At 35.4% G+C, this 22,010-nt stretch overlaps 3 protein-coding genes across 3 annotated transcripts; 1 reads left to right on the forward strand and 2 right to left on the reverse strand.

Moving 5' to 3' along the window:
• Positions 1-3,049: 3,049 nt before the first annotated feature.
• On the forward strand, positions 3,050-7,729 carry LOC110925559. The gene is made up of 4 exons (XM_022169487.2): positions 3,050-3,234; positions 4,773-5,431; positions 6,238-6,339; positions 7,143-7,729. The coding sequence occupies exons 2-4, from the start codon at positions 4,920-4,922 to the stop codon at positions 7,264-7,266; spliced, it is 738 nt and encodes a 245-aa protein (XP_022025179.1). The 5' UTR covers positions 3,050-3,234; positions 4,773-4,919; the 3' UTR covers positions 7,267-7,729.
• A 1,204-nt stretch (positions 7,730-8,933) lies between these two features.
• Positions 8,934-13,205, reverse strand: LOC110920831 (ninja-family protein AFP1). Its single transcript, XM_022165030.2, has 2 exons — positions 12,045-13,205; positions 8,934-9,551 (listed from the first exon to the last, which is right to left on the reverse strand). Exons 1-2 carry the CDS (start codon positions 12,592-12,594, stop codon positions 9,151-9,153), a joined length of 951 nt encoding a protein of 316 aa, XP_022020722.1. The 5' UTR covers positions 12,595-13,205; the 3' UTR covers positions 8,934-9,150.
• A 5,141-nt stretch (positions 13,206-18,346) lies between these two features.
• LOC110926047 lies at positions 18,347-19,782 on the reverse strand. Its single transcript, XM_022169808.2, has 2 exons — positions 19,122-19,782; positions 18,347-18,961 (listed from the first exon to the last, which is right to left on the reverse strand). Exons 1-2 carry the CDS (start codon positions 19,764-19,766, stop codon positions 18,362-18,364), a joined length of 1,245 nt encoding a protein of 414 aa, XP_022025500.1. The 5' UTR covers positions 19,767-19,782; the 3' UTR covers positions 18,347-18,361.
• Positions 19,783-22,010: the final 2,228 nt, after the last annotated feature.

Raw genomic sequence — 22,010 nt, forward strand, 5'->3', positions numbered from 1 at the left:
TTCACCAATTGGCCGATAATACTCTCAATTTTCGATTTGTACACCAGCACTCCCAATTTTCAACTTGTTGGCCGATAACACTTCCTAATTAACTGAACCCAATTTGTTTCAAACTTAAACTTCAAAGATTGTTGAAATACTTTTCGTTATTGAAATACTGATTTATAGCGACATTAATTTAAATATTGTATTATTTATTTATTTTATTTGTTTGGATAAGATATTAGACATTGTTCGTCAACTTTGATTTGGTTTCATTTTCTAAATTAAAATATATAATTTGTAATATCAATTAATGATTGAGATAATAAACAACGGATAGTTATGAATAAAGTAAAATTTACTTTTAACAAAATACTTTAAATGCTGATTTATTATTATGTTATTAAGATAAACAAATAAATTCAAATATAAATAAATGTCCTATATAATAGCTATCTTTAGTTAAAAAGATAACTATACATAATTAATTAAGTAGTAAAAAATGCGGGAAAACAAAACGTAAATGCCTTGAATGAATGACATGTGTCCATCAATGGTTTCTTTTATTATATGTATAGATTAAAATTAAAACTGAGAGAATTTATAATAAATAATAATAATAATAATAATAAGGAGAACAAAAATATTTTTAAATAAAATAAAAGTTAAATTATAATTTTGAAGGAGAGATTACCATGTAATATTAATTGTAGTCTTTTATTAATATTAAGATGTTAAATAATTTTGAATAAAAATAAATCAATTAGTAATTTAAATTTCTAACTCTATTGTTCAAGTTCGGGTTTGGGTTTGGGTTTGGGTTTGGGTTTACACAATAATCTATTTTATTTTAACTTCAGTACGTCTCCCAACCTTTTTCCCAATAATTAAGCGATAACGTGATTTAATAAAAAATAGCATTATTCTATATATTAAATTTCCAATGTTCTATATATATATTAATATATATATATATATATTAAATTAAATTATTATTATTATTATTATTATTATTATTATTATTAAATTAAATTAAATTTCTAATGTTTTGAACAGTAAATAATAAGGAAAAGTTATAATGATATATATGATTTTTTTAATAGTTTTATTATCTTCTTTATTTTTTAAGTTAGATAAGCTTTTGTCAATAAAGGTAAAAACCGATACCAGTCTGGTATAGAAAACACCAAAAGTCGGTATCGAATTGATTTTGAAAATCGTTTAGTTCAGGAAAATTCGGTACTGCTACCCGGTACCATTTGCTCATCCCTAATCACGGCTGTCGTACGAACAACGGTATCGTGCAACTTTTTTTGTTGATTTCTTCAACTATTAATGATTTTTTTTAGTTTCAGGAGCTCGGTGCCAACCAATACCAAATCGATATTGGTACCGAAAATACCAATTACGGGTACATGTATATGAAGGTAAAAAACGGTAGCAAACCGGTACCAGGAATGCCAAAAGTCCTACCGAATTGGTACTTGAGATCTTTCGGTTCGGGAAATTCGGTACCGGTACCCAGTATCATTTGCTCATCTCTGACCACGGGTTTCATATGAACAACATCGTTACCATACAACTTTTTTGGTTGATTTTCTTTTGGTTATCTTTTACTGCTTTTTTCTATATTTTCTTTTTATTCTTATCAGCGGTTTCCGTGCACAACGCGCTCGTAATGATTTCAAAACACATGTAAATACAGACTAAACAACAAAAGACGTTCGCCGCAACGCAGCGATAGTAAAAAACTAGTATTCTTTAAATTAATATAATAAATAATAATAAGGATAACAAAAATATTTTAAAATAAATAAAAGATAAATTATAAGATTGAATGTGGCATTGAGAGAATTTATAGCGGGGATAATAAAAATATTTTTAAAATAAAATAAAAGTTAATGTGTTAACTGGCATTTTCGTTCATGTGTTTTGGTTGAAAATGTCACTTTAATTCAAAAAATAAATTGCGTCAGTTTCATGCTCAACATTTTTTAAACGTGCTACTTCAGTCCAAAAAGATAACGCGTCGTTAAAAACGGCGAGGACGGAATTGGCGCAAGTCGTTATCTTTTTGGACTGAAGTGACACGTTTCAAAAATGTTGAGGACGGAACTGACGCATTTTTTTTACTGAAGTGACATTTTTCACCAAACCAAAGGGACGAAAATGATAGTTAACTCAAAATTAAATTATAGAGTAAATTACTTTTTGAGTCCCTGTATTTTAGTGGTTTTAACTACTTGAATCCAAAATCAAAAAGTTTAACGCCCTGAGTCCCTAACCACTCATTTTATAACGTTTTGAGTCCATTTTTAACACTTGTATTTTTTATTTTAGACTCGAGTTGTTAAAACTACTAAAACACAAGGACTCAAAACGTTATAGAATGAGCGGTTAGGGACTCAAGTCGATAAACTTTTTAACATTGGACTTAAGTGGTTAAAACCATTAAAACACAAGTAATTATACATTATACATATTAAACAAAACTCTTCATGAATAGTGTTTTAGATTTTTTAAGCATTTATTTATATTTTAATAGTTTCTTAAGTATTTTTCGATTTATTTTTATTCTAATTTTAAGCATTTATTTATATTTTAATAGTACATTACTCCTTTCTGTGACGATAATTGAATTAGGTACCAGTATTTTCATGATCTAAATAGATCGATATCGTTCAAATAAAATCGATGCTAGTACCGATATTCGTTTTTTATTGTTTTATGTCGAGGTAAAACATGTGTTAATTTTTCTATCGAACTATGTGGATGTAAAAGAGGTGTTGCTTTCTATATCGAACATGAGTGGTGGTGTCGATGTTCACTTTAATCATTTTCTGTCTATGTAAAATAGGTGCTGATTTCTATACCAAGTGCATGTATCGTTCAAGTAATATAACGACCCGACCCAAAACGATAACGATCCAATACTCACGGTATGTACCGCCGCAACGCGCGGACTATTATTCTAGTTAAAAATAATTTACTCTAAATTATAAGATTTGTAACACGACGTCGTCTCTTGAAAAAGAAAGGCTGATTGAAAAGAAGACAGAATTGCCCTTGCATGATGGCGCGAAGAGAGAAGTTGAGGAAGTTGACAGAAATTCGTAACGAAATAATCGCTACTCCTTTCGATCTTTTCATGTTTATGAAACCCTAAAAACCCTAATTTTCTCCTCTTTCCAATTTGCCCCTTTTTCGACACAATAAAAAGGGGGAAACATACATCATCCACCTCCACTTGAGGTAACAATCACATTCATTTCATTATTAATTGCATATCCGTTTGTTTCAAATTCAAGTTTCTGTATACGATTCATTGATTTCTGTTTGCTTTCCGTAATGAAATTTAGGGTTTCTTTAGACTTTAGATTGTGTGTGATTGTTTATACTTGAAAAATAATGAGTTGACATATTTTAAAGGGTGGCGTTGTGGTAAGTGTTTGATTCGAATCCAGCTTTCACTGGTTTCCACCTTAGAGCATGTGTTGTGGTTTGGGTGAACGAACGGGACCGCCTCGATGGGGCGCTAAAGGGGCAAGGTGGTTTAATTTAGTTTTTTTAATTAATAGAGTTAACTGTCGTTTTCGTCCCTGTAGTATGTCACTTCAATTATCTGAGTCTAGGCTACGTTTCAAATTTGTATCATTTCCGTCCCTAACATTCTTGAAACATGTCAGTTCTGTCAGAAAAAACTAATGTTTGTTATGCCAGTCTCGTCCGTATGGTTTGTCCAATTATGCCAGGTTTTGACAGACTTTAGATCTTTTGGACAGAACTAGCATGTTTCAAGAATGTCAGGGACTGAAATGGTACAATTTTTGAAATTTGGCCTGGACGGGCATAATTGGACAAGCCACAGGGACGAAAATAGCAGTTAACTCTAGTTAATAATACAACCAATCATTTAGCTCTACCTCACCATTTCTTTTTTTAGTTTTTTATTACTCCCCCCGCCACAACGTACCTAGGTGAGAGGGGAAACCATCCTTGCGCAAGTGGCGCCTACGCGGCTAAACTTTTTTTTCACCTTTAACCCCACCAGAACACGTAGCCTTAACCACACCTGCCCAACTAGGTTTTAGCTGGTCCCATTGGTTAGCAGGGTATTGGTGGGGTCCTGTGAGTTTTCTGTGATGGGTTCTCAAAGTTACAAAAAGAAGTCATAATAATTTCTCAAGATGTGGGAGAGAATAAACCTATAGTTGTATTTATAGCTAGGGAGAGAATATTGATTAAGCATATGTTTAGGAAGTTGCAGTTTAGAAGTGTTGTTTGGTGGTTTCTAACTAGACTAAGGGGCTGTTTGGCAACATCTGAATGGTTAAGTGCTGAACCAGTAAGAGGTCTAAACCATTAAGAGCCTGTATAATGCTTAACCATTCAGAGGCAAATGTCTGACCAATTCAGATTAGAGGTCTTAACCATTCAGACTCTGTATAATGCTTAACCATTCAGAGGCAAATGTCTGAACCATTCAGACATCTGCTCGTGAAACAAACAGTCTGAATCATTAAGTGCTGAACCAGTAAGAGGTCTGAACCATTAAGAGTCTCATTAAGAGGTAAACAAAAACCCCTAATTTCTGAACACTTGTGGAAATATCAATAACATCTATCTATGCACAAATCTGTTTCTAATTTAGAACTAACACATGGGTTGTAATTCGTTGTTCACTAGATGAGATTCTATGCGTGTGTTCTTAGTATAGTATTTCTTACTGTTTTTACATCATAAGATAGAGATAAACATTATATCTTACGTATAACTTGTGATGTTTTTAGACGGGATCCTGGGCGTGTTTGTGGAAAAGGAAGAATTTCAGATCGGTGATTTAAACGATGAGAATCTTTGCGCAAGAAATTCTATAAACCATCCTTTTCCACATCAGAAAACAAAAACCAGCCGAAAGCTGAGTAGATTTAAACCAAATGGATCCAAAACCGCCATCCGGGCCCACCTCCCCTAAACATCAATCTTCTATCACAGATGAAACCGTTAACAATCGTTCATCTGATGCCATACCATTATCAGTTTCAGACAGCACGTACCGTAGTTTGTCACTCACACAATCACCGCCCGTTCAAGTAATGGAACGAAATGAAGATTTCGATATCTCTAGTAGATTCTCGTCACCATCATCATCATGGAGTGATGATTCCAACGAGTCGCTTTTTAGCATTCATCTTAACAATAGTAACAAACATGATCAAGTGCATTTATCGGCTGCTGACGCTGTGGAACATTCTAGTGAAAGTGATGCGGGAAGTTTAAGAGCGGAAACGTTAAATAAGTTAGATGTTGACGTGTCTGATTTAGATGAGCCGCAAAAGGTTGTTAGGTGGAAAACTCAAGTCGAACGACTTGCGGATGAAGGAGTGAGTTCTCAAGGTCAACAGCTGGAATCGTCTCCTCTAACGGATCATAAAGCTAGTGAACCAAAGTAAGTTATATATGTTACCACTTTGAAATTATTCAAAAGTTTATTAACTTGTTGAACTGTACTTTCTTTTGCAATCAGACCGAGACCGTCTCTTAGTTTTTTTAAAAATAAAGGCTAGACTGACCGCATGAATAACCAATAATATTTATATGAATAATGGCATTAGGAGAACAAATGTTGTAAGAAATTATATAATATCATAAAGTCTTATCTTTTTATTAGGAGAACAAGTGTTCCCGATCGGGCCACCCAAAACGGGTCATATTTCAAGTGCAGACAATGGTCGTGTCGGGTCGTGTTGACATGCCATTACCTTTTTTTGTCCTTTTCAAAGTAAATATGGTTATAGCTAATGTGGTAGTTATAATTACAAAAAAACATATTTATCACGGTAAATTATCTAAATCTTTTATTTTTAACGATTTAGGTGTTGTATGGGTTGTTGCTATGATTCATGGGTTTTGGTCGATAACAGCAGTGGCAAGATAGTCGTGTCGGGTTGTGTTGACATGCAAATACTTTTCTTGTCTTTTAAAAAGAATATATATATAGTTAATGTGGTAGTTATAATTACAAAAATAATACTTGTCACGGTAAGTTATCTGAATCTTTTACTTTAACGATTTAGGAGGTTGTATGCATAAGATTCGACTTTGGGACACTTTAACTAGTTCGGTGTATTTAGTTTGTTCCCTTTTTAAGCTAATATCTTAAATTGTGCGTACGATTCAAGCTTTTAATATGTGATATATATTTTAGCCCTTAAGTATGCTGCGGATATGAAGTATATCTACTTTGTGTTGCAGAAAGAAGTTTTGTTGGTCAACATGCGACTGTGGGTCCTGTAAACTGCCAAAGTGGATGAGTTGTTCTAACTGTAAACCAAAGAAAAAATCTTCATCACAACCGTAAGTTTTCCATTTTTACTTATTTATTTATTAACGGGTTATATTAAAAAAACTAAATCGTTTTATTTTTAAAACATTAGATTATTATTGTAAGGGTAGATGCCTGGTAATTCTGATTTTTTTGTTTTGCACCCATATCTAGTTGTTCTCTTTTTACGCTATAATTACCAAATTAGCCCAATCCAAAACTTATAATTACCGTAATGGCCAACTTTGTTCTTACCAAAAACAACGGGTTTCAACCCGACCCAGTTTTGGCCCGTCACCCTTGGTTTAAAAAAGCGAGCCTTAAGCGCGCTTAAGCGCAAAGCGACCCTAGGCGCAAAGAGTTGCGCCTTGTGTGACATAAAGCGAGCTCTGTACAAAAAGCGCACAAAAAGCGAGCTTTTTTGGAAAAAAATCCCACTGAGGCGCGCACTTTTTGTACAGAAGGTGTTTTTGTACTTTAAAGTGTTATACATGCAGCTAAAATGGTTGTACATTATATGATTTATACATTAAATAACCTTATTTATCACTACATTTTGGGTAAGGGATGCTAAAGGCCTATAGGATATATATAAAAAAATACATAAGCACCTTGCGCCTCACGTACGAAAAGCCCACCGCTTTTGCGATTTGCGATTTGCGCTTCGCGCTTTGATTTTAGACCTTGTCGCTTTTGTGCGCTTCACGCTTTTTTACACCAAGCTGTCACCCAACTGTTCATTTTGGCCACTTGTGCATGTAACCATTTTTTGCTTTCATTTCCTTGTTCACTTGTCTATACTAGAACAATTTAATTGACTTTGATTTCTTTGCAGCAAGGAAGCAAATTCACATACACCAAAAAAGTCCGATCAAAAGGCGGGTTCAAAAAAACGGTGTTGCTCTGGTCCATGGTCAGTTTCTTGCCATTGCTGCTTTGGTGAATTTACCGGCGCTTGAACGTCACACGTTAGCCGTTTCTCCGTTTCATCTAGTAGTAACAGGTCGGGTTGAAAACGGTCATTTTTAGTACGGGTTGGTATGGAGCACGTTGGATCAGGTGACCGCCGAACTTTTCTTTAAAGAAAATGGAAAAATGAACAACTTGATCCAGTTGACATGTTCCCCTTTAGGCCTGTTTTATTAAACCGACCCGTTTGAGATAAAACTTAACTTGACCCATTCATAAGAAAACGTGTCAAAAAGCCCAACAACGCTACGATTGTCGGTGCTGTTTGGGACCGCGATTAAGACGGGCTGGAAAACAAAATTGGGGGAGTAGAGGTTAATGGTGTATAACTGTAACAGGTAATTATTCTTAGTTTTCATGAGTTTTATCTGTAGGACCTGCAAATAAATTTTCATTCATCCTTGCATAATAATAATAAGAGGTCTTATGAGAATGACATTATTCATATCTTTATCACCTTCTTAACTTCTTTCATATGCACCTCAACCCACATTGAATCCGGTCCAAAGATGGTAGCATCGGCCCCGCATTGAGTCCTGTCCAAAGATGGTGACATCTCCATATTTTTTTTTCACAAATTCAATATATGACGCGTGTCTCTAAAAGTTCCATTTTTGTTCGTCGTATTAAAGTTTTTATTTTAGATGTTAGTAGGGTCCGGGGGGATCGAAAAATATGAATTATAACATTATTAGTAACGCCTTTTGGAGCCCGGTTGGGCATTAGGTTTTCAAATCATAACATTTTTTTTATGGAAGGTAAGCTTTTAAGGTTGGTTACATAAAAAGGTGAACTTTAGAGTCCAACACATGCATCTTATAGAAGAAAATCCATTTAAGAGCTATAGGTGGTTGATGGCAATGAGCTTTTTACTGGATCGAAAATACCCGCTGACCAAAAAACACAGAATTACAACGCCTCTACGAGCTACAAACGCACCACTCGAGAGCTTCGTTGGGCAGATTTTCTAACCCGAAATTCTCGATACAGTCACACCACGAGATCTGGATTAGACTTCCAAGATCACCTTCTAATTTCCTGCCAGAAAATTAGAATAGCAAGGAATAAAAATATCCTCTAAGTGCAGAGAATGTTCTTTAGGAAAAATCGTAAAAACTCCCATTCATTTGCAATTTTTCCAGTACATATTTGTGAAAAAAAAAAGAAACTGACAATAGCACTACCACCCCACGTTTCCTACACTTGTGGAATCTCAAAAACTACTTGACAACTTTAAATAAAACAAAATAACTAAATGGAAAGTAATAAAACTAGATAATCAAAACATGATGTGATAAAAACGTGGGGTATATGACTGGTGGTATGGACTAAGTGTCTGGATACTTCAGCTGGGTCAAATTGATCCAATTTAGACTTGGGCTGGAGTTTGTTGGGCTGTGAGACGTCTCCCTATCAGTGGTGTTTGTTTTTTCAGATGCAAAAGGTCTGCAGTCTGCGGACCACATCTGCAGGCACATGTGAATATACGAATCAAGTGATCCTTGTCGAACCTAAATTGAAAAATGAAAGGTCAAGATTTAAGTAGGCACAAGTGAATATACGAATCAAGTGATCCTTGTCGAACCTAAATTCTTTGAACCAACACGAAGTATATAATGGCCATACGCTTAAAGATTCGACCAAAACCGAACTAAAATTGAATGAAAAGAAATGACATCTAAAATCCTTACTAAATACAAAGCATAGTGCATATTTGATAAACATATTCATCCCAAAAAGAACCAACAAAAAGAAAGACCAGAAAATAGTCAACCTCCCTCTCTTAAATGAGCTAATGTTTAAGTTCTTAAACTTTCTCAAATGGATGATGACAGAACACACACACACCATTGCAACCACCACCACTGCCACCATTACAAGTAAGAAGAAGAATTAGGGTTTACAACTATGTGCTTCAACGGATGGACGACATCTGTCCCACCGGCGTGCCTCACAAACTCCGCCGGTGTAAGAAAACTCCCATGACAAACACACATTATTTTCACTTCTTCGCCTTTCCCATATTTATAAAGAATCCCTTCAATTCTCCTGCCACTTGGTCCGTCCCCTTGCGTGAACACACATGGCATGTCGATTGCATTTGACCGGATTTCTTTCCCTTTGTTGTTATTGCCTGCCTTTTCGGTTTTTGGTCTTGACGGTTGGACCGTGGGGTCCACTGATTTTGACCGGGATGAACTCGTGCCATCCTGATTCGTTCGTTCTTGGCTTGACTGTATGCTCGAGGGGCTAGCTTCACTTTCGGCTCCTGATCCTGAAACAATAATGGTAACATTAAGCTTTTGATTATTTGGAATGTTTAGAAGGGATAATTAGGTAAATTGTAGTACCATAAATTGCTATAAAATCTAAAGGGCGAACCGCAATAAGTAATTTCTTGCATCAAATGCTAAAAAAGATAGCAAGCATGTTATACATTAAATGGTTACAGATTGCATACATCAGAACTTAAAGTTTGACTTTTTTTCCCAGATTTTGTTTTGACCTTTTCATCTAATTACTAGATGAAAAGCATAGGATGCATCCATCTTATGCATATACATATTATTATTAAATTTTGTGTCATTATGAGAAATTCGGTTCCATGTGAACGCAAAACACCTTAACAATGGCATCCATCGTCGAAACCTCTAAAACAACTGTCATGACGTCGTAATCTCCGTTTTGCTTGCTAAACCGAGAAGTTCTTCGTTCAGGCGATGTAACAACGGCCACATCATCGTCTTTTCCTTTTCCGGTATTCCTGTGACGTTTAGAGCTGCGGTGTTCAGTTGTGGTGGTGTCAGCAGCAGCGTTTAAAAAGGTACTACGAGTTTCTCTAATGGAATTTTTGTTTTTGGAATCTTTAACTTCGGAAGAAGGTAGATATATATATAAAAAAAAAACGTGCGTGAGCGTGCGTAGTGGCAACGGTGGTAGAGGAGCCTCTCCTAGCCCTAATTTTGGGTATGTTTTTCTTTTGACTTTCTATGCGCAATTGTAAAAACACGTTTGTTTAAACCTGCTATGCATATTATGACGTTCTTGCGAATTGCGATTGCATCTTGTTGCAATATTAGGGTTGTTGATATGTATATGTATGTTATCAATCATTAGATTATTAGAAGTTAATAATTAATGATTAATAACATATAAATACATACCATTAACCCTAATATTGCAACAAAGATGCAATCGCAAGAACGTCATAATATGTAGGAAAATTGGTATTTAATAAACCAACCTTTAACCAGTTGGTAAATAATAATCCAACCTTCAAAATTGGTAAATAATAATCCCACCTATCAACATGTTGGTACTCAATGAACTTCCGTTAGTTTTTTTTTAACTGAAGTTAGTTTTTATGTTTTATTTATTACACAAACAGTCCCTATAGTTATAAATTTACTAGTTTTAACTATTTTATGAAACAAAAAAACCACTCGAAAATCCTCCTTTTCCTCGATTTGAGGTTTATAAAATAGTTAAAACTAGTAAATTACAACTACAGGGACTGTTTGTGTAATAAATAAAACTTAAAAACTAACTTCAGTTAAAAAAATTAACGGAAGTTCATTGAGTACCAACATGTTGATAGGTAGGATTATTATATACCAATTCTGTAGGTTGGATTATTATTTACCAACTGGTTAAAGGTTGGTTTATTAAATACCAATTTTCCTAATATGTATAGTAAGGTTTAGACAAATGTGTTTTTACAATTGAACATCGAAAACCAAAAGAAGAACAGCATACCCAAAATTAGGGCAAGGCTAGTCTCCTCTACCACCGTCAACGCCACACACACAGTTTCTTTCTTGATATCTACCTCCACCCGAAGTTAAAGATAACAGAAAGACAACAACAACAACCATACCCAGTATAATCCCACCTATAGCGAAGCTATTGATAGGGTCTGGGAAGGATAGGATGTAGGCAAGCCTTACCTTTATCCCAGGGGATAGAGAGGCTGCTTCCAGTGAGACCCCCAGCTCCAAATTCCATTATGAGAAACCCAGCTTCAAATTCCATTAATGTTCTAAGAAGACCATTACAGACGAAACTTAGAGCGATCTACCAACCCCGACTTTGTGAATTACCATGTATCCTCCTCCATCACCTCCTATCCTCCTCTACCACCAGCACCAGCTCTCTCTCTCTTTCTCTCCCTCCTCCCCCCCCCCCCTCCCCTCCTCTCTCTACACTTGTCCCATAAGACCCGTCTCCTTCGTGATCGTAATCAGACATCGTTGTTAGGGTTTCGGTTTATGTGTTTTAGTATAGAAATAGAGTGAAAACGGAAAGAGCCCATGGGAATATAACCATACTTGGTAAGTAACAAAAGTACAACATGCATTACCTATTGTAAGAATATGAACAAAAAAACAATAAATTTTGTCCTAATTCTAGAGAATTCTTTACAAGTATCAACATACACCTTTTCTATAATTCGTCAACGGAAATAGGTCCTTCGAACGATGATTTAACGGAATCTATCAATCATCACAAACATGATCAAAAAATATCGATCTTAGTAAGATTGCGCGCCTCACTAAAGCATAATAACTCCATCACATATTGACATTAGGGTTTGGATATAATTACCAACAAGAAATTAGGGCTTCTAAACATATCATAAGCCTCTAAACCACTAAAATAATTTACACTAAACTCCAAAAAACACAACAATGCACATGTTTTTTTTTTCGAACGGGGAAACTTCTATATAAGAATAACAAGAATAACAACAATGCACATGTTATATTACCTTGTGAATCCACCGATCCGGGCAACGATGATGGCGGAGTGACACCGCCACCGCTACCATCCGACGTGGCAACGGCGGTCCCCTCGGGCCCACCAAACTCCCAATTACCCGATCCAAACAAGGGCCCAACGGACGAGCCGACCCGGCCCATAGCTACAACATACTCCTCCCTTTCAACCCTAGTCAAACTCTTTTGTTTCTCCGAACGACGTCGTTTGGCAGCCAACCTCCTCAAACTCTGAAGCTCCTTCCTCTTCCTCCACTCCTCCTCCGTCTCCACCGGCAACGACGCCGTTCTGACCAAACCCGAATAAGATCCATCATGACCCGTTTTCAACTTATTATTGTTCAAAACGTCGTCGTCGTCGTCTTTAACAACAGGTAAGATTGCAGCAATTGAAGATGATCTTACTAACTTACTCTTATCCACACCAAATCTTCCACCTAACGATAACCCGAGATTCAGCTCCAGATCCTCTTCCGGGTCGGATCCTCTCGGATCTTTTGACCCGGTGAATCTCTGCAACAAATCCCTCGATCTTTCACCCATTTTGAACCAAATAAACTCAATCGAAGTGTTTTGTGACCCGATTTGGAGATAATCGGAGTGGGAAAGTGGGTGTGATCCGCATATTGGTTTGCTATTGCTCTGATTTTGAGCTTGAAAAGTGGGTTTTCTTCGTAATTGAAGAATTGGGGCAACAGAGAAAGAACCAATTAGGAGAAACAGGGGAGGTTTTTAGATAATATGATTGGAGGATGAAGAAATTTGAGAGGAAATGAAATGAAGAAGAGAATTGTTCGAAAGGGGAAAAGGAAACAGTATGAGTGGAGAAGACAGATGTTTTAGTTTCGACCCTTTAAGTTTATTGATTGGGATACTTGAGATTTTCTTTTACATATTTACTTATTACTCCAACTACTTGTTCGGTTCTGGTTCTTGTTCGGTTCGTTGGTTAAATTGATCGGGGTCATAATTGATTAACTTAACGTGTTCGGTTCTTGTTCGTTCACGGGTATTTTGATCGGGGTCATAATTGTAAAAGTATGTGGTTCAAGTGTATTTAACTGGACTGGTTGTGTATATGGTGTTTGGATTTACTAATCTGGTTAAATGATTGTGGTTTAAGTAGATTTAGTTGACTAGTTGTGTATGCGGTTTTTGATCTGGGTGGTTGGTACGATCTGATTGTAAGAACATTGTATTTACTTGCTCTGACTACTTGTTCGGGCCGTGGGTTAAATTGATCAGGGTTATAATTGATTAACTTTAATGAATGTGGTTCGAGTGTATTCGATTGGAGTGGTTGTGTATATGGTTTTTGGTTTGACAAGTCTGGTTAAATGATTGTGGTTTAAGTGGATTTAGTTGACTAGTTGTGTATGCGGTTTTTGATCTAGCTGGTTGGTACGATCTGATTGTAAGAACATTGTATTTAAGTGAGGATTGGTTTTTTAGATTATTACTTGTTTAAGTGAGGATAGGTTACCGGTCTAGTCAAATGATCGTGGTTTTAGATCTAGCTGATCAGATTTTAAGAATATTGTTTTTAAGTGAGTATTAGTGTTTTAGATAATTACTTGTTTAAAAGTTTTTATATAATTGGATTTGTAGATAATTATATGCTTAACATGTTATGGTGGGGTTCGGCTACAATGTCTAAATTTCCTAAAAAAAGTATAAAAAAAAAGATAAAACACATCTAAACCCACAAATAACAAAATGAAGACTACTAAAACACCATATTCAAACCATAAATGTCCATAAAAACTTCAAACACACAATCGTAGAACTATGAGTATAAAACACAAAATGCTAATCAACATAAAACATAATAAGGTTTGTCATTCAATAATCAGAGTCTTATCATTCAAAACACAAAACACAACCAACATATATGGTGTTTTAATAATCTTCATTTTGTTATTTGTGAGTTTTGGATGTATTTTATGGTTGATATGTTGGTGTTTTATGACTTTCTACACTTTTTAAGAAATTTGAATTTTATAAGCAAACTTCTAGCCTAACATGTTAATATTAATTAAATAATCTAGATTACAAAATTTAATGTTAGAAAGACTATTGGTGAAAATCTAATTTGTTTTATAATGTTTTGTATATAATCTAACAAAATGTAATAAGATGGCAGCCTATTTTGTTGTATATGATGGTTATTTAGTATTTAATTTTTTAATTCAAAATGTCATTTATATATTGTAAATATTTAATTATTGGATCATGTTTCTTGCTTATTTTATACCAACACATCACGTTGAATCATCCTCTATACTTATAGATTAATATAAGGATACTTTTGTCTTTCAAGAATTTCAAAGTTTTTTTTTCTTTTTGTTTTAAGACATATTTTTCATGTTAATTGTTGAATAAAGTCCGGATGTATTTGAATTACCTTTATAACAATTTTAATATACGATCAAATACTGGTTAACACTAGGTTATCCAGCTGGGTTGTTTCTTGAATAAGGGTTCAATCTCTTCCTCCACTCGTTGATCGCTGGATTCTGCAAAACAGAACACCGGTGACTCGCCACAGAAGGGGAATAGGGGGGTTATTCTTGTGACCACCCTCCAACGTGAGAATAAGTATTGTTCTGAGGAGAATAGTGTGTGTTATAGGTGAAATAAAGAGAGAGCAAAATGTTAAACCTGAAGGAGGTGTCCTCTATTTATAGCCGAAGGATGAAGGAGGGAAGGAGGGCCTTGCCAGCTGCCGTCGAGTGCCAGCTGTCCGACTAAGAGGAATATACTCTTGGTCTCCTCTTTCATTCCCAGGGTAATGGATGACGTGGCACATCTTTACTCGTCCAGTTAGGAGAATTCTAGCAGTGGTTGTTGGCCTGTCTTAGGAATATCTAGCAGGTCCAGCTGGCGTCCGTCTGCTGGTGACACGTGTTGTCCTTTTTTGTCTGGGAGAGCATCTTTGGTGTCACCTACGATTTCTTTCAGAAGCTTCTAAAAATTTCTGGATGTGATTTGCTGATGTAGACGCCATACTGGATAAAAGTGATGTAGTCCTGTCATATGTGTATGTACTTGATACCATACCTCTTCAATATATATAGCTTTATTGGGAACAAATTCATAGTATTGTTAACTTAATGTTTTCTAATAAAATAATATGTTTTTTCCAGTTTTACACTATATACCTCAAATTTTGTCGTAATTAGGTCCTAAAAAATAATGAAAAAGTATTGCTTAAAAATTTTACCATCTGTTGTTTCCTTTTGTTTTTGTTGTTTCTTGCACAAATTTGACAAATAAAACTAGGATATAATGGTATCTTTTGGTATGGGTCAAGTTATTCTACAAAGGCTTCTAATTGTAAGAAGTGTAAGAAGATTTATAGAGTAACAAGTGTCCAATGACCTAAAACTAAACACACTACATCACCACCAAAAACCTAAACACCCACCCCCACCCCACCCCACCCCACCACCACCCAAAAACCTACCCCCCCCCCCCCCCGGCAAAAAAAAAAAAAAAAAAAAAAAAAAAAAAACTATACCTCACCAAAAACCCTCAAAAAACCTAAACCCCCCCCACCCCCACCCCCCAAAACCTAAAAAAAACCTAACCCCCCCTCCCCCCACCCCCCAAAAACCTAAAAAAACCTAACCCCCCCCCCCCAAAAAAAAAAAACCTAAAAAAAAACTAAACACCCACCCCCACCCCCACCCCCACCCCCTCGGCAAAAAAAAAAAAAATTTTTTTTTTTTTTAGGGTGGGTGATGTGGGGGGGGGGGGGTTTAGGTTTTTGGTGGTGGTGGATGTTTAAGGGTTTTTTTTTTTTTTGTAGTGGGGTTTTTTTGTGTAGTGGGTTTTTTTAGGTTATTGGACACTTGTCACTCTATAAATCCTTCTTACACTTCTTACAATTAGGATCCTTTGTATTTGATCCTAATCCCTTTTGGTATATTTACAAATTTTAGTTCCTCAATCTTGCCCTTATTTGCATGATGAGGGGTAGGGATGAGCAAATGGTATCCGGTATCGAATTTACTGAACCGGGTACATTTTCGGTACCGGTACGGTATCGAACCGTACCATACCGGGTATATTCGGTACCAGTACCTACTTTTTTGGATTTTCGGTACCGGTGCTTTCGGTTCCGGTACCGGTCGATACCGAGCTCATTCCTATGAGGGGGTATTTTGGAAACATGTAAAAGTGGATGGGTCTGTTATACATTTCCTATCCAAAAGGGTATTTATAATAGAACTACAAAACAAAGGATAAAAGACGAAATTGCCCTTGGAGACGTGTAAGGAAAGTACCTAGGACAAAGACAAAAGAGGGGCAGACACGTAAGTTTATTTTTTATATTAATTGGGGAAAAAGGTTGTTGATGTACAGTGAGGTAATGCAACGTGTCAAAAGATTACAGGATGATAAAAAAACTGGGCACGTGTCAGAATGTTATGCTGGCATCACTTTTATATTGTGCCACGTAAGGCCACAAGTACATTGTTTCAAAATCAACACATGGATCTGTTTGTTGATTTAAATCATTTAATAATGTAAATTTATATCTGGTTGATTTAAATCATTTAATAATGTAAATTTATAGAGGTCCCGAATTTCCTGGAAGCCTCTTAAAACATTTTATAGTTTATCATCTTCTTAAAATACATTATAAAAATAAGGAGAAAAATATCACTTAAAAAAAAGAAAAAATATCATCTTTAAAACATCTTATAGTATAATCTTGATAGAGTTAACTACCATTTTCGTCTACATCGTTCTAAATCAAATTTTAAATTTGTACTGTTTTCGTTCCTGACACTTTTAAAACGTGCTATTTCAGTCCAAAAAGTTAACGTCCGTTAATTTTGTCTATTTAATGAGGACTAAAAAGGTCATTGTACATTTTTACCATTTATTTTTATTACATGGACAAAAATGACAGTTAACTTAAATAAAAATGTACAAGTACCTTTTTACCCTCAGTGGCGGACCCAAAAATTTTTTTTTCATTAGGGCGGAAGTTTTGGAAGTCGGTTGTCTATCGTTAAATATAAAAAAGAATGGTTCTGTTCAATTCGGGTCGGGTAAAACTTGGTGTGTCGGCCAAAACAAATGTTTAATTCAATAATCTAATAATTAATCTAGCAACAAGTTTTGAGAAATCGTTCCATGCTATTCGTATTCCTTGAAGTACATGTTAATGGTCGGTTTAAAAGTTCAAGGGGTGCGATTGCAAAATTTTATAGAGAGTGCTCGGAATTTTAACGCGTATACTACACTGATTTTTTTTCTAAGGGGTGCGCCCGCCCGCCCACCTCGGGCTATAGGTCCGCCCCTGTTGTTAAACAAACAAAATTAATGGACGTTAACTTTTAGGACGTTTCAAAATTGTTAGAGACAGAAATGGTACAAATTTAAAAATTAGCTAGGACTGACATAATTGATAAACCATATGAAATGAAAATGAGAGTTAACCCATCTTTATAATTTTATGGTACACAAAAAACATGATGTAATGATAAAATATGTCTTTTCTATTCAAAAGAGGAAGATACAAAAGTATTTAGGAGTAAGACTTTTCTTTTTCCCCATCAAAATAAAATGATACATGATTTAAATCATACATTAAAGTTGAAAGAAACTCAACGTTGTCACTAAATTTTTAGAGTTGTCGCCTTGTTTTTCACCAAAGGAATGATTGAATGTTGATATTTTCGATCATGTTTGCCATTAAAAGTAGTGATGATAAACAGATTAGCCAAATCAAAACGTAATTAGTTTTTTTATCAGGTTTGTATTGTGTCGTAAGTTTTTCACCTCATCCCTATCCGCAACGCGGGTGTTGAGACTAAGGCCATATGTAATGGGGCTTTATAAGAGCATGAAAGATTTTGATAATGCTCTTCTACCATTCCTTATGGGCATTATAGGGGTGTGAAGAGAGATGGACATTTCTAGAATAATGCCCAATAAGGAGGAAAAATAAGGAAACTAATAAATGAAAGAGCATTATGAAGCCTTAAGCATTAGGGTATAAGGAGTGGTTAAACACTTTAAAGTGGCAAACCAAAAAACCGACCAATCAGAGTGTGCCATGTCAATTAGGCAAAAGTGTTTAAACTTTGCTGAAAATTGTTGGCAGTGGTTTAAACACTTGCTGAGTGGCAAACTTTTTTTTTATTTTATGTTTTTTTATATTTAAGATAAAATGGAAAAAACATAAACTTTTAAAAATAAAAATAAAGCATTACATTTTAATTAAAAATAAACCATTACATCTTAAATAAAAATAAAACATTACATTTTTAATAAAATCTAACTTAAAAAAAAACTAAAAATCACAAGGCCATCCATATTTTTTTGCGATCTCACGTTTTCTAGCGAGTGCGACTTCCAACATCTTCGGGTTAAGGTCGTCGGTAGGCCGATTATACCACTCAAAGTCCTTCTCGTACATTGTTTGTCGCAACGCCTCTCGTTGCTCATCCGCCAAGGTCAAATATTTTTCTTCTCGTACACGTTTAATTTCCATTATCTCTTTTTTCATGGCCTTGTACTCTTCGAATTTGCGTGTTATATCTCTTGGATCTTCGTTTTTTGAAGACGGCCCTTTGTCCTTTTTCTCCTTTCTCGTTTGTCGTCTTGGTGGTGGTGGTGAAGGATCCTCGTTTATGTCGGGAATAGTGAATCCGCTTGAGATTTCGACATTCGGTGATCCTCGGGCATAATTTCCCGAATCCGAAGACTTTCTTTTTAGACCCGAACCGGAGCTTTCTTCATTCAACAAAGGTACCGGCGACCACTTTTGACTTGTTCTAACAACCTCCCAAGCCGCAACATGAGCGAACTCAATATTTTCTTTGCTTTTGTAATCCTTTAACGCTTGTTTCATTACATATGCGTCGTCACTCCCGCTAGGACGTAAACGATCCTATAAACCGTATAAAAAAAATAAACCATATAAAAAAATTACCGTATAAAAAAAATAAACCGTATAAAAAAATAAACCGTATAAAAAAATAAACCGTATAAAAAATAAACCGTATAAAAAAATAAACCGTATAAAAAAATAAACCGTATAAAAAAATTACCGCTTGATGATATAGACCGTTGAATGTGTTAATTTTTGTTTGCATCGTCACCCATTTTGATCGAACTTGGTGGTGGGTTCGATTACTTCCGCCGACCGTTTCGTTAAAGTGGTTTAGAACTTTCTTCCAAAAGCTATCCTTCTTTTGTTGATTGCCTTTTCTTTTATTCAAAGTGCAATGAACAAAAGCCTTTGCCAACGCCTCTTCTTGTCTAGGCGACCAATTTTCCCGTTTGGCTTTTGCTTTTTTTTCCGGTTCATCCGCAACATCTTCATCATCCGCAACATCTTCATCAATATCATCTAACTCATGTTCTTGTGTTTCCGGCACGAACTCCTCATCGGCGTCATCTTGTTCGTCTTGGGTTGGTGATTGTGACATTGGGTTTTGAAAAGCAAACGGGTCAAAAGCATTTTGCGCTTCTTGGGAGTAATCATAATAACCGGCTTGAGTCATCCTCGGACCGTATTGCATCCAATTTTGGGTGGGTTGGGTATCATAACCGAAAGGTTGATGCATGGGTTGGTTAAAATAAAATGGAGGTTGGGTGTGACTCGCAAACCCAAGTTGCGGATTAAACGGGACACTACTACCACCCGAACCACGTTTATCTTGAGGCTTCGACTTTGAACCGGACCCTACCATTTTCTTCTTGCCTTCACCCTTCTTTGAGCCTTTCATATTTTTCAAAGTGTAGAATAGATTGAGAGAGTATAGAGAGAAAGGTGTATTTTTTTAAAATGTGTGAGTGGTATGTATATAGGGTGAAAAAAAATTTAAAAAACAATTTTTTTTTTTTTACATCAAACGGTAATATTACCGTTATAGGGGTAATAAATATGGCAGCCCTCTTCTTTCTCGCTTCGGTAATCCATCACCGCCTTTAATCTTTTGCCGCGACCTATGTTGGTCGGCGGCGGTGTTTGCCGCGCGGCAAACGTCTTTGCCGCTTGGTTGCCGCACCCACACCGTATCCCCTTACATGAACCATTTTGATGATAATGTGTCAAAAAAATGTCTCTTAAAGGACATTAACCATTACCCTGGGTCTAATTTTAAGATTTCTTTTCAACTTTAGATCATTTATTATTCATTCATATCATTTATATACGTGTCGGTCAGTGCCGTTGATTCAGTCGAACCTTTTCGGACAATGTTTCATTTTTTTCTTTTTTCTTTTTTTTTTTATAAAGTAGAGACATCACGTTTGTCTTTTATAGCTAGTAGATGCCCCACCCGTGTTGCGGAGCGATGACCAAATAATTCTCAATCAATTAAAAAAAGACTACTATAATTTTGATAGGAAAAAAAAACAAAAACAATGATAAGGCAGTAATTTTTGGTTCAGGGCAAAAATGTAATTTTTCAGGACTAATGAGCTAGTGTTAGGCACCTCCATGACACGAAAAAAAAATAAATCAAGTAAACCAATTAAAACAAAAACCTTTATAGTTTTGGTAAAAAAAAAAACTAAAATGATGGGCAAAACGTAATTTTTAATTGAGGGCCAAATCATAATTTTAATTCGGGGATAAATTGTAAACTAAATAGACCAACGGGGGAGTGCCAGGAAGCTGGCGGCACGACTGTAATTTTACACTGGGGACAAACTTGTAATTTCACCAGGAAAACAAACAAAAACGATGGGGAAAATGTAAATTAAAGTTGCGGGCAAAATCGTAACTTGGCTGTGAGAAAAAAACTAATGACAAATTATAAATTTATACGAGGCAAAATCGTAATTTTGAACCGAGGGCAAAATTGGAATTTTTAGCTGGGAGCGAAAGCGTAAATTTATTTTTAAGTGGGGGTAAAAACATAATTTTGAACTGATGGGGAAATCGTATTTTTAAGGGAAAAAAACTAATGGCAAAACTGTAAATTGAAACGGGGCAAAATCATAATTTTTAATCGGGTGCAAAATTGAAATATTTAGCTGGGAGCATAAGCGTAAATTTATTTTTAAGTGGGGGCAAAAACATAATTTTGAACTGATGGCAAAATCGTAATTTTAAAAGGGGATAAAATCATAAATTTGTTAGGCCAATAGGGAAGTGCCAGGCAGCTAGTTGCCGCCCATTTAGCCCAATTAAGGGCCACAGCTATTCCCTGTCGATGCCGTCACCTAGTTTTGTAGTTGTTGATAATGATAATGGTTGTTAATTTTTCACTTATCTTCGTTTTATTTATATACTTTCTGTTTATTTTTTACTCTCAAATTCGTTATGAAGTAGTCCGGTTCGATAAGTGAACCAGCAGAACAATCGACTGAGTGACAGTTTTTTAAAAACATTGTTAAAACTGTCTCGTGATTAAAAAAAAAACGTGTTAGGTGGAACACCTTTTTTTACTTGAGATCATGGTTGTAAAAGTCGTTAGACGCTAGTTGGTCGGTAAGGTACTAACTAGCGATTAATTGGATTGGGATTTTTATATCTAATTTTTATTTTTTATAAATATATACACAAATTTATAAGTAAATATTTTAAGTAGATAAGTTTTAACCTGTCCTCAACCCTTTTTTTAAGTATATCAAATTAATCGCCATAATCTACATGATTAGGTTGGAAACTGACGTAAATTTACAGGTTTTTGCCGGAATCACCGACTTTTGGTTGGAATTTGACCGGGATAGCTGATTAGGGCTGAGTACCGATTAACTGACCGATTAAAAAGAAGTTAATCAGTACTTGACCGACTAGTGATTAATCACCGACTAATCCTGATTTTTACTAACACTGGTTGAAACATGTTGAATGATGAGTGCATTAGAGTAGCATGTGTTATGTAATCTTCGTATATGCTCGAAGGAAGGATGAGAAGATAAGGGAACAAATATCTAAAAACTTTTAAGTTTTCATAATCCAATCATGCGAAGCCGTTTTAATC

This window comes from Helianthus annuus, chromosome 17 (assembly GCF_002127325.2).
Source record: "Helianthus annuus cultivar XRQ/B chromosome 17, HanXRQr2.0-SUNRISE, whole genome shotgun sequence".
NCBI lineage: Eukaryota > Viridiplantae > Streptophyta > Magnoliopsida > Asterales > Asteraceae > Helianthus > Helianthus annuus.

Excerpts from the sequence above, each read along its gene's own strand:
- LOC110925559 (XM_022169487.2), top strand. The coding sequence starts at position 4,920 with ATGGATCCAAAACCGCCATCCGGGCCCACCTCCCCTAAACATCAATCT. Across the intron at positions 5,432-6,237 it reads CATAAAGCTAGTGAACCAAA|AAAGAAGTTTTGTTGGTCAA; the intron begins GTAAGTTATATA and ends TTTGTGTTGCAG. Across the intron at positions 6,340-7,142 it reads AAAAAATCTTCATCACAACC|CAAGGAAGCAAATTCACATA; the intron begins GTAAGTTTTCCA and ends ATTTCTTTGCAG.
- LOC110920831 (XM_022165030.2), bottom strand. The coding sequence starts at position 12,594 with ATGGGTGAAAGATCGAGGGATTTGTTGCAGAGATTCACCGGGTCAAAA. Across the intron at positions 9,552-12,044 it reads CGGATCGGTGGATTCACAAG|GATCAGGAGCCGAAAGTGAA; the intron begins GTAATATAACAT and ends TTATTGTTTCAG.
- LOC110926047 (XM_022169808.2), bottom strand. The coding sequence starts at position 19,766 with ATGGTAGGGTCCGGTTCAAAGTCGAAGCCTCAAGATAAACGTGGTTCG. Across the intron at positions 18,962-19,121 it reads ACGGTCTATATCATCAAGCG|GATCGTTTACGTCCTAGCGG; the intron begins GTAATTTTTTTA and ends TACGGTTTATAG.